At 35.8% G+C, this 13060-nt stretch overlaps 1 protein-coding gene and 1 pseudogene across 1 annotated transcript; both read left to right on the plus strand.

The window, feature by feature from the left end:
- The first annotated feature begins 1227 nt into the window (after positions 1-1227).
- LOC114474901 (protein FAM133-like) lies at positions 1228-4485 on the plus strand. Its single transcript, XM_028465497.1, has 4 exons — positions 1228-1309; positions 1909-1973; positions 2106-2255; positions 3915-4485. The coding sequence occupies exons 1-4, from the start codon at positions 1297-1299 to the stop codon at positions 3918-3920; spliced, it is 234 nt and encodes a 77-aa protein (XP_028321298.1). The 5' UTR covers positions 1228-1296; the 3' UTR covers positions 3921-4485.
- A 4045-nt stretch (positions 4486-8530) lies between these two features.
- On the plus strand, positions 8531-8648 carry LOC114475084 (uncharacterized; annotated as a pseudogene).
- The last annotated feature ends 4412 nt before the right edge of the window (positions 8649-13060 follow it).

The following is a 13060-nucleotide window of genomic DNA, read 5'->3' on the forward strand; positions in this document are numbered from 1 at the left end:
TGTGACCCTGGTCTGTGAAAAGCGCTCTATAAATAAATTTTACTTACTTACTTACTTAAGCATTCAAAACTGGAAGGATGGGTTACCCTAAAATAGATTACAGGGAGAACAATGAAGTATACACACACTGTGTACAGGACAGTTCAAGTCAGGAATAACACACATACTGTACATTTTCTTCCAATTTAGAAAGTTAACTATTTATAGTGTAAATTACCAAATACTCCAGATGTAAATGGCTCAAATTCACTAACTACATAATATTTTGAGGGGCTTGTGTTTTTCCTTTGTTTATCTATATCACATGAATGTAGTCATTTTGAATTGTAAATTGTGGAAAGAACTGTCCATTTCTCACAAACAATTACACAAAATTTGGCAACAAAATCAAGAATTTTGAACTGACATTGAAAACCTAAACCTAAAATCTACGGCGCACTTCAGATCAAACTGGTCCGTATTTGGCCCCTGAACTAAAATGAGTTTGATGGCCCTGATGTAGGGCCTGTACTACAAAGCTGGATAAGTATATTTATGATATCTCTCTGTTAGTAGACTTCACCTAACCAAACATTCTCTTTCAGAGATCACCTGTACTACGAAGCAGGATATAAACACATTCACTTAAGCGGTCACTTATGAGGTCCTGTACTATGAAGCTGTTTCTTTTCTTTTTTGGTCAAGCTTCTGCAGATTTAGTTTTTTTGCACTTCACGTCCTTTTTCCACTTCAGCCAGCAATTGCAACTTTAATTATTGAGTTGACTTAATTATTATTTTAACCTTTTGCCATACGCAGCCATTAAAGCTATTTGTCTTCGTGTTTGACACTATTCCAAACGAATGATGCAGAACTGGTAATGTCAGCTCTCATCTTCCCGCTTGTCGGCCCTGGAACACACACGTATACAAACACTTTATCCATCCTTTTCTAATATCCTCATAAGCCGGGAACTGCTCAGATGAACAAAACCAATCTGACAAACTCTTGTCCCCCTTTTTTTCCCCCATGCTAAATTCTGTAATAATCCACCAGTAATGACTTTTTCTGCAGTTGCTCGTGTCTTTGGGATTTTTACGTCCCTGCATTCGTTCTTTGTCATCGTTCTCATTTGATTTCTTGTTCTGGCCTTTATTTGCCCTCTTCTTAATTTGAGACATACTGTACCAATAGCTGTCAGAGGGCGAGACGCTAGAGGCGGAGTTGCTGAAAAGTCAGATCCTCTAGTACTCAGACAGTCCAGGTGCCAAGAAGCTGCCATCGCCTGTTTGGAAAAGCTCACAAAAAGAAGTCAATATGTCATGTGAAAGTAAGTTGGAATTTTTCTTTATTGGGTTTGGTTGGAATGCTCTCATATACTGAATATGTTATTTTAATGCACTGTAGACCTGACTGTTGAAAGTAATTAAATAGATTAAGTAGTTTATATTCAAAGTTATAGAAAAAAGTTCTACTAACTTAATTATGTCAAGTTGGTGTCACATGTTCTTTTTTCAGTTACTTTAACTCATTTTTTTGATTAACTGGAACTATATTTGTTTATAAGTAAGCATAACCTAAAAACACAACTTAATTTACTTAAGTAATTGCATGCTAAGATTATGTTGTTTCCAAATAAAAATAAACTTAATTCATATAGCTCTTTAATTTAACTGTTATCAAACAGTACAAGTCGCCAAAAGTCCTCAAACCTTTTAAGTTCTAAAAAAATTTGACTTTTGAGTTCAACTTTAAAAAAAAAAATCAGGCAATTGCTTGCCTCAATTTTTTTGAGTTCTGGTAACTTATTTGGGTTTACAGTGTGGTTAGTGAAGCTGGACTTTGATATAAATGGTTTGAACATTCAAATGGTGCCCTATTGTTTGCTATTATGTAATGTGGATTACATTGTGTTTGTTTCCTGTGTAGAAAAAGAAGCTAAAACTACTGAGTTCAGTTGGCCTTGGGACAAAGATAAGAAAGACGGCGAGAAGGTGAGTTGTTTAGATTTCAGTTGGTTTTGTCAAAAATGTGTTCTAAAATCTCAAAATAAGCCCAATAATTTTATTAAGTAGCTGAGTCAAATGTGAAACTAAATATGGTGTTTTTTGAACAAATGTTTTTAGGGTGACAGTAAGGATTGTAAAAAAGGTGACGATAAGAAACACGATAGCAAAGATGGCCATAAGAAGAAAAAGCATGAGAAAAATCATGAGAAAAAGGATGGAAATGGTTCCTCGTCCTCCTCCTCGTCTTCCTCCAGCAGCAGCGATGAGGTATGAGGTCTACTCCTCACTCAATGAGGTTCAAGAGATTTTCTTTATAACAGAAATGAGTCAGTGAGACAAATACATGCGTTCCAATGTTGTCGTGTTTCAGGAAGTTTTAGACGTATTTATTTCAGTTTCTCCTGATGATCTCAGAGGTTTGCTCAACATTTCTAATGAAATGCAGGCCAACGAGTAGCACTGCAGGCACTCCTCAATGTAAACATTGACCAAAGGACAGTCTTATGGCTTACGTACACCACACCTCAGTCTGTGAATGTGTTTCCACATCACTGGCATATCTAACGTCTCTATGCTTTTCATGCTATTCGTTTGTGGCATGTCGTGCACTAGTGGGGACATTGCCAACTGGTGGCCCGGGGGCAGCATGTGGCCCTCGGCCGGTGTTTGTGTGGCCCCCAAAACAAAGACCCACAAAAAGTATAAATGAAGACGTTGAAATGGATGTGAAGCGCAACACAATACACAAAGGAACTCCGTAAACACAACAAAATGTCAACATGTAAAGTAAGAACAAAGCTACACTAAAGGACCCTCAAAACACACAAATGGACATGACACACAAGGCAACCCCTTAAACACACAAAAAGCCAACACAATGAATTGCTCAAACAACAAAAAGGCAGGAAATTACTCACAGATCGACAACAACAAATCAAAAATTGACTAAATACACAAAATGACCATAACAGCACACAATAAGAACAAATATGTACCTCCACTCCCACTACACAGAACACTTTTTATTTATTTATTTATTCTATTTTCTCTACCTTCTCTTCCTGTATTAATGCTCAGATTGGTCATTATTCTAAACGCTGATATGAATGTTGATAATGCCCCCACTGTGATAAAAGTTGACCATCCCTGCATTAGATAATATGATGTTAATTATCTTCAATCAGTTTTCCTCAATGGATGACATAAAGTACAAGATAATGTTGATTTAAAGTCAGTATTTTTTAATGTATTTTCTCCAAGCAAAGAACAACAGAGAAATGCCCAAAATTATCAACAAAACTACGTGCAAAGTAACAATGGTGACACACACAAAGATTTCAAAAATACACTAAGTGATCCACAAAACAGACAAATAGACAAGACACACAAAACAACCACTTACACACACAAAATGCCAACAAAAACACAGAAAATGCACAAATCGACAACAACAAGAATTTATAAAATGAATACACAAAGTGACAACAAGAACACACAAAATAAGATTAAATACACACTTAACGACTCTAAAAAACACACAAATTGATTAAAAAAAAAAAAAAAAAAAAACACCCTCAGAAAACAACACGAAAACCACACAAAAAGGCAACAAACACCCCTTTGCTGTTTCCTGTATTAATGCTCAGATAGGTCATTATTTTAAATGCTGATATGAATGTCGATAAAGCCCCACTGTGATAAAACTTGACCATCCCCTGTTGATTTCAATTACGCAATGTATTCTCTCCAACCTAGCAAAGAACACAACACATAAGCAAAACGTAAATAGTCACACATGCATTTTTTTCTGCTCTCGGAAATGTACAATGAGTTCACACAGTAACAATGTCATCTCTGCAAAGTGTTTTAATGCTCTATATGTTTCCCTTTCTTCTCTAATGACTTCGTCCTTTCTTGTCATTTTAGGGCTGATGATGCATCGTGAAGGACGTGCCTGTTGAGTTGGATTATTTACCATCATGTATTCATACTGTTGATGAACAAACCAATACTCTGCCCTGTATTATTAACATTGATCACATGGTGGCAGCACCTTCTCTTTTATATCTAAGAAATACCATCTGACGTATGAGGGTGGGAGAAATAAAATTAGGAAAAAGAGAATTTTTCATTTTTGTGGAGTTCTGGAAAAAGTGTTAAATACTTTTGGTTTCTGATAGTTGTTTTTGAATCATTGTTTGAGTAAAATGCATTTTAAAAACAAGCTTTACACTCTTGAACAATTGAGAACAATCAACATTGAGACACAGTAGAACAGCATTTAGTTGACTAAAGTATTATGGGGTGCCGAATGTAAAAACTCATATTTTTAACATTTAGCTCTTTTTTCTTTCATTTGAGACAGCATGTTCTATATCATTGTTAAAATTTGTGCACATGAAAAATGCTTCTGAATGTAAATGTTCAATCTAAATCTAAATGTTCAATCTAAATCTAAATGTTCAATCTAAATCTAAATGTTCATTCTGAATGTTAAATTGGTCGGTGGAGTGTGGGCGGGGCCAACATTTAGCTTTATACTTGGCAACATTTAGATTTAGATTAAACATTTAGATTTAGAATAAACATTTAGATTTACATTTATTAATTACATTTATATTTCACTTTAATATTTAGATTTACCTTTCATGTTGACACATTTTTAACACTCATCATAAATCATGCTGTTTTACATGAATTTGTCTCAAAAAAAAAAAAGAACTAAAAGTTAAAAATATGTTGGCTTTTAAACAGTGACAGTGTTTTTACATTTAATACCCTATAAACTGTCTGAGCAAATTTGACTTGAACAAAATAATATTTGACTAATTTTGGCATGTATAGCTTTTTAATTATTTTTCAATAATATCATAATAGTAGTAGTTTTAGACTTTTAAATTAAGTTTTAGCCTCAGGTAAATCTTACAAAAACTATTATTAAAATAATATTTTCCCCAACTATAATTACAGAGATTAAGCAAACTACTCTTCCACTGATTTAGTAGATTATGCAATTTAGTTTTTTTTTCTTCTTCTTCTTTTTTTTTTTAAGGAATTGAGTAATTTACTTTGTATCTGGATTTTCCTCTGTCGCAGTATCTTGGTTCCTGTATTGGGAAAATAAAAAATGTATGCGCTTTGCAGGATTGTAATTTCAATGCTTGATGAGGCGCATCATGTGGAGATCATTTCCTACACAGGTGGTTTGTTTGCGCTGAACAACAAACTGAATCCTGCGCCAACAATAAACAGCAAGAAATGTATGAAGTAGATGCATGAAGTAGATAAAGCTTACTTTACTTTTACTGTCTTGCAATCACGTTACTAGCAAAGAGCCAACAGGTGAAATAATCCATGTTGCATGAGTCAAACATGATCAGTTGTTTCCGTGTTATTAATTTTAAGCTATGGTGAACCTTTCACCTGGAATGTTCAGATAAAGAGTCTTACAACAATCAGTATAGAGAATCTGCTTCAGGTCTTTTTTTTATTATGTTTTATGAAAGACATTTTAGAGAGGGATCAATAATAAATCAAGCATGCATCTTACTGGGGCTGATCTTTTAAAACAGGCATCGCGTGGCTCTCTTCAAACATGGTAGAAGTTCATACTGCCTGGAGAAATAGTTTGTTAGCTTATAAAAAAAAAAGCTCTTTGCAAAGCTAGAACTTCATATTACTCAACTTTAATAGAGGAAACAAGAATAATCCTTGGTTTCTGTTCAACACTGTACCCAGCCACAGCTCTGTCGAACCCTCTATTCCTGTCAACCTGAGCAGTGACGACTTCATCAACTTCTTTACTGACGAAATTCAAACAATTTGAAACAAAGCTAATGTCTCCTCTGCAGGTGTGCTCAATAATTTCTTAAACAAAGCAGCTCCTGAAATAATCCCAACATGCAGCTCTTATTTACAGTTTCACCTCAATTGGTCAATTTGAACTGACCTCAATAGCTAATGTTTCTAAACCAAGAAACGTGAATAATCTCTCCTCAGCGCATGCCAGAGTTAATCATTGAGTTCCACAAGGTTCAGTTTTAGGACCAATACTCTTTACATTATACTGTATATGCTTCCACTAGGTAACATTATCAGAGAACACAATATAAATTTCCATTGCTATGCAGATGATACTCAACTCAACTCAACTCAACCTTATTTATATAGTGTAAATTACAACAGTAATCTCAGAGCGCTTAACAAAATATAAAATCTGTGGTATGAAAGAAAGAAATAACCCAACAAAATCCACATGAACAAGCATTTAGCAACAGTGGGAAGAAAAAACTCCAGCGGAACCAGGTTCAGAGGTGGCAGCCATCCTCATCGACTGCTCCATTTGTCAATGAAAACAGATTAAACTAATCAGTTATTAAAACTCCAGACTGGTCTTTAAGACATCACGTCCTGGATGAGCCGTAACTTTCTCCTTCTTAACCAGGATAAAACCGAAGTGATTTTATTTGGTCCAAAACACCTCAGAGATAAATTATCAGAGCAAATAGTGTCTCTGGATGGCATTACTCTATCACCCAGCACCACAGTAAAAAGCCATAGCCGTTATTTTTGATACTGACTTATCTGTTAACTCTCATAACTCTCGCTCTCACAAATCACAAGGACAGCCTTCTTCCACCTCCATAATATCTCCAAAATCAGGAATATTTTGGCCCAGAGTGACGATGAAAAACGAATCCATGCATTTGGTACATCTAGACTAGATTATTGTAACTCTCTACTTTCAGGATGTCCGAGTAATTCACTAAAAAGTCTCCAGTTAATTCAGAATGCTGCAGCCAGAATACTAACGGTACTAACAGGAGAGAGCATATTTCTTTAGTATCGGCTTCCTATAAAATCTAGAATAGAGTTTAAAATCCTCCTGTTAGCCTACAAAACTCTACATGATCAAGCTCCTGTATATCTTAGAGACCTGTTAGTGCCCTATTGTCCGGGTAAAACACTCTGCTCTCAATCTGCTGGTCTCCTGGAAGTTCCTAAAGTGTCAAGAAGTAGAACAGGAGGCACGCTCCTCACCTTTGGAACCAGCTCCCAGTCTTAGTACGGGAGGCTGCTAGCCTCTCCACCTTTAAGACTAAACTCAAAACCTACTTATTTCCCAAAGCATATATCGTATAAAAAAAACGGTTGCATTGGCAGACCTTGGAGTTGCTGTTAGCTTACCAAAAAAATGGGAAGAGATTCCAATTCTGATGTAGCTGGTCATGATTTACAGTCTGCATAAATGGGACTGAATCATAACATAACCTAACCGCTAAAGCGGACATGGGCTCGTCTGTGAACGGTCGCATTTACAGACCTTGGAGTTGCTGTTAGCTTACCAATAAATGGGAAAAGATCCGTCACCTTCACAATAAGTGTTGACAAGGCCACTGGGAGTGAAGCCCAAGGCCGAGGCAGGCTGACTTAATAATACTGTATCATGTTTTTCTGCAGTCTGTGCCTTCTCCTCGTCTTTCCCTCTCTTCTCTGTTTCAGGTGTCGTGAAGCTGGAGCTGGCAGTTCCTGATCAATGGTTGGCGGCTCAACTAGTCTGGGACACTCTGATGGTCTATCTCTCCATCTTGTTCTGTTCCCCTCCTTCTGTCCACTAACCCCAACCAGTTAACGCAGTTGGCTGCCACCTCTAAACCTGGTTCTGCTGGAGATTTCTACCTGTTAAAAGGACGTTTTTTTTCCCACTTTTTCTAAATGCTTTTTTATGTGGATCTTGTTGGGTTTTTCCCCTTATTATTGTGAATTATATACTTTGATAGTGATATGAGATTACCTTTGTTGTAATTTATGTTATATAAATAAAGATTGATTGATTGATCTCGGGGACCAATTTAACCCATGCATCATTTTCAATTCTTCATTTTGTGTTAGGAACATGTCACAGGGTGAAAATCTGATCATTTATAAACACATTTATCCTGATGTATTGATCCGATACATGTTTTAGACATATGTGACAGAATGTATGCAGATAGAAAATTTCAATATATGTTCATTCATTGCGTCTAACAAGCAGAAACAACATTTCAATTGATCACTAATGTGATTCTCATGCAAACCCAGCTTTGCCCCACAGCCATTATACAGTAGAGCTATATAGAGGTCCACATAATGTAATATTCAGGTCAATATACGTAGACTTTTACAACAAACATGGTCTAATAAGAACATTTTAAGATCAGTTTAAATGTTACCAGTTGATAACAGTTTTAGTTCCCCAAAAAAGTTGATATTTATGCAGTTTTTACCAAATAGAGAGTGAAATAACGTGGTGCACTGAATTTTCTTATTTGGTTACCGCAGTATGATCTGTTCAAGATATGATCCATGCAGTTTGACAACTACGGCCTTTACAATATAGTTACAATCAATGCAGCTTACTGAAATCATTTAGAAAAGTACAAAAATCATATCTTTTGATTCTTAGATTGTGATGAAATTGGCGCATTATATTCCAGCAGTAGCTTCTTTGCTGAAACTGTATTACCTTTAAAGTCAGTGAGAAAATCAAGCAATGGATCTTGTGTGGCCACACCAGCCTGTCATTGCCCGATCCCGTTAGATCTCGGAAGCTAAGCACGTCTGGGCCTGGTTAGTAGTTGGATGGGAGACCACAGAGAATTCCAGGTGCCACAGTGGGGTGGCAGTCACCACAGTGGTATCTGTCATTGTGTCCTTGGGCAAGGCACTTCACCTACATTGCCTAGTATGAATGCAGTGTATGAGTGAGTGTTGGTGGTGGTCGGAGGGGCCGATGGCGCACTATGGCAGCCTCGCTTCCGTCAGTCTGCCCCAGGGCAGCTGTGGCTACAATAGTTGCTTACCACCACTAAGTGTGGAGTGAAAGAATAATGCCTTAATTCTGTAAAGTGACTTTGAGTGTCTATGATAAAGCGCTATATAAAATTGATGCATTATTATTATTGTTATTAAAATATAATAAAAATAAAAATAAAAATAAAATAAATGTAATTATAGCTTAAACCACAATTCAATTTGTGCATCTGTTCTTCTTCTACAGGAATCCAATTTTTATTTAAGTAATTGTGCCTAGTCCACTATACCAGGGGTTCTCAACCTCGGGGTCAGGACTTCATTTTGGTCACAAGACACTGGGAGGGGGTCGCCAAATGCTTTCAAGAAACTAATTTGTTTTTGTTTTTTTTACAATTTAAGCCCATTTTTGCTCATTTTTACCCTTTTTCTGCATCTACACCAAACTTGCCATATTTTAACTTATCTTCATCACTTTTTCTTGCCATATTTTTGCTCATTTTAATGCATTTTTCCTACATTACTCCCATCTCTGCCTCTTCATCAAATTTTCAATGCCTCCTCTGCACATTTTTTTTTTTTTAACTTTCAAGACATTTTTGGCACTTTTTAACCAGTTCCACCAACATTTCTAAAATTCTATCTGTGTTTCAGCCACTACTGATGCCAGTGCGACCCCAAAAACTCTGACAAAATGACATTTCTGGGTTTTTCACCTATTGAAAGAAAAAAAAATTCCACGGAAACACCTGAATATGGCTGAAATTAAAAGTCTCGTAGAGTGACATCATATGACGGGGAACACCATAAACAAACTAGAAAAAAAAAAATAGAGTCAAGTGAACCATTGTCTTCCTCGTCTGGCAAAGAAACACGTGAAATCACGGTCAGAAGCAAAATCACTTTTTCAGTGTCAAAAATGAAACTCTGAACATTTTGTGGGATTCCCAAACCTACGGAAACAGATTACGGACAATTTTGATGGAGAAAATAGTTTTGGGCAAAGCATGAATAAAATAAAAATACATTGTTGAGAATGAAGTTAAAAAGACGTGACATGATTAAAGTCAAAATTTTGAAAAGAAACTCAAAATACAATATTGTGATAATAATTTGAAGGTTTGCTAATGAAGTCAAATCTACGGAACCGAACTAGGGCCAATTCACCATATGACAACAGTCTCCACCAAAACTGGCCCTAATCTGTTTCCGTACAGTGCCACAGACAGGATTGACGCTAGTAGCAGCTGTTGGTTCCGGAGCCAAAACAACAGTCTTACAACGCTGTATTTATGAGCAAGAAATGAAAAAAAAAAATATATATATATTTGTTATTAAACCCAACTTTGAAGAATAGTTTAACACAGTGGTTCTCAACTGGTGGATCGGGACCCAAAAGAGGGTAGCGGACCTGTACTGGGTGGGTCACGGACAGCTGGTCAAAAATAAATAAATACCTATGTCTCATGCTGGACTTGTCTTTTATTTTGAAAGAAACTTGACAGAGATGCTGTGAAATGTTTGTTACACAGAAGTATATATATATATATATGACCGTGGCAAAATGTGGGTCCCAGGGTGAGACCAGTTGCGAACCCCTGGTTTAACACAATAATTGATACATGGCCACAATCTGCTGTTTGTTGTCATGGCGAATTTGCCCTCGTCAACTTCCGTAGATTTTACTTCATTAGCAAACTGTTGACTTTCATCACGATTTTGTATTTCAACTTCATTCTCGATCGATTATTGACGTATTAGACACTTGGTTTTTTTTTTTTTTTTTTTACATTTTTTGCAAAGCACATGAACAAGGTGCTCTACATTGATAATGGAAAAGGGAAAGCTAGAAATAGAGAGAGAGGGAGAAAAAAAAACTCAATTTTTGAGAATATTAAATAATAAAAGCATTTTTCTCACAGAAACATAAGCTATTTTTAGGCAACCTTAGGGACTCAGTGCATGTGGAATTGAGAGTGAGGAACTCACCTGAACGAGACAGATTGTGGGCTATTTTGGTTGGATTGACACCACCTGGATATTTACATTACAAATCATGGTCGTGAGTCAGTGTGGGACCAAATATAGTGACTGCCATCACAGAGGCTGATATATTCAGTCATTATAGCAGACAAAGACAGCGTTTCAAGGGAGAAATGTGCACGGCACTGATTTATTACTGTGCTATTCATTATTATTTATAGGCTTCAACAAATCAAGCGTGACATGGATGTAATATGTATTATGGACACAATAAAACCAGGCACCACTATATTCTATTCTATTATATTATTTAGAGTTTTGATAATTCCCATCCTTAATTCAGAGTTAAACAAAGACTTTTAAAATAAATCAAATAACATGCAAACCCATTCTGTATCGTGTTCATGGCTCTAGCTCTGGTTGTAACATGAACGCGCCGCAAGACGGCGTGCACGTTCAGCGTCAGCCGTCTCATAGCAACAGCCTGGCTCGAGCTCCTTGAGCTCGTCCACCATCAATTACTAAAAACGCTCAGGCTATCGGAAGTAGCTCTTCTGGTACCCTACAAATTAAAAGCATTAGTCTATCTTTTCCCTTGCTATTTTGACAAGCACTTGTGCAGTAAAATGAGTAGGTATATTACAAGATCATTTGGATTCTAAAATAAGTTTATCAGCCAATAAAGCCAAAAACATATTTAAATCCTGCAGCTTTCCCAATCACCAGTGCTTCAGCGTTATGTAAAAATATTTTGCGAGATGAGTCATTTAAAATTCTGCTCAGAGGAGTTGTTTTGGGTCAGAACTAGAGTATAATAGACTATACAAAGGTTCTTGTTAAATTTTCTCATCCAAGTCTTCAGTGACGTGTTTTGTACTAAACAGACTTAACAGAAAGACTTAAGTCATTGTCTCTGAAATCTTCTGTGAAGTTGAGAGCATAAAATTGTCCAAGTTTTTTTTTTTTTTTTTTTTAATACATTTGCATTAGGTGTTTCTATCACTTTAGTTCTAAATCTGAGCCCTATGATGTAATAGGAGGCTTGAATGGTATTTTATTGGCAGTGGCTATCCGTACGGTTCACCTCGATACGATACCAATATTGCATTTTTGAGTATTGGCCGCTGTTGATCCAATATGATATCAGTACGAATCGTACATGTTTTATTTTATACTGCGGTGTGGAATGTTTAGAAATGACTTTATCAAGTCACATTACTCAAACAGAGAACAATAGTTAGCAACAGTGGGTGAGAAAAAAAATGTCCCCATTTATTATTAACCAATGGGATACATACATTTTAACCATAAAAATATTCTGCAATTGAATAAAATTGGAAGTGTCTATTGATACGGAAACGTATCCATAGCCCCCGGGACTATGGGTACGTTTTCCAGACCTTTTCTACATAAACGTAATGTGCCAGTGTTTTCACTGTGTCAGACTCAGGAAAACATCAGACACGTCCTTCCGTATATATATATATATATATATATATAATATATATATATATATATATATATATATATATATATATATATATATATATTTTTTTTTTTTTTCATTTTAACATATTTAACACAGCAAATTCCACTTTTAAAAATACATATATGAAAAAAATAAATATTTGAGGGTATTTCCTGGGTTAGAGATAGGATTCGGGTTAGAACTAAAATAAATATAGCGGGGTAGCTAAAAATAAATATGAACTAGAATAAAACTGACAGAACTCTAAGTCACGTGGTGGGGCGCTGCGTATGAATAGACGTTCCTGTATTAATAGCCACGGCCAATAAAATAGATAAAGAAAAAAATGTAAAAAATGTGAAAAATAACAGCGATGAATCCAATAAAAACAATATCTATCATATCAAAGATTTTAGATGCAGGTCAATATAATTAGCTACTTTTTTTTTTCTTTTGCTGATATTGGATCGATATCAGTATTGATTTCAATCAATCAACTTCATTTGTCACCAATAGGGTCGATTAAGTGTGCAAAGATATGGAAAACATAAAAAAGATACACGCCACAAAAAAACACAACGTAAGAGCACATAACATGTAGCAGTGTATTTGGTATAAAATTGTGCAAAAAAGTATTCTAACTGTGTTTTTTAAATACATGTGCACATTAATGTTCACAGATATTACATTAAACACATTTTTATGTCATACATGTTGTACATTTCTACTACAGGTATACCCTACCCCAGGGGTCTGTAACCTTTACAAAGGAGCCATTTTGTCTAATCTCACCTGGATTAAAATCCTTCCAGAGCAAAAAAAAAAA

The sequence above is a fragment of the Gouania willdenowi genome, chromosome 13, assembly GCF_900634775.1.
Source record: "Gouania willdenowi chromosome 13, fGouWil2.1, whole genome shotgun sequence".
Taxonomy (NCBI): Eukaryota; Metazoa; Chordata; class Actinopteri; order Blenniiformes; family Gobiesocidae; genus Gouania; species Gouania willdenowi.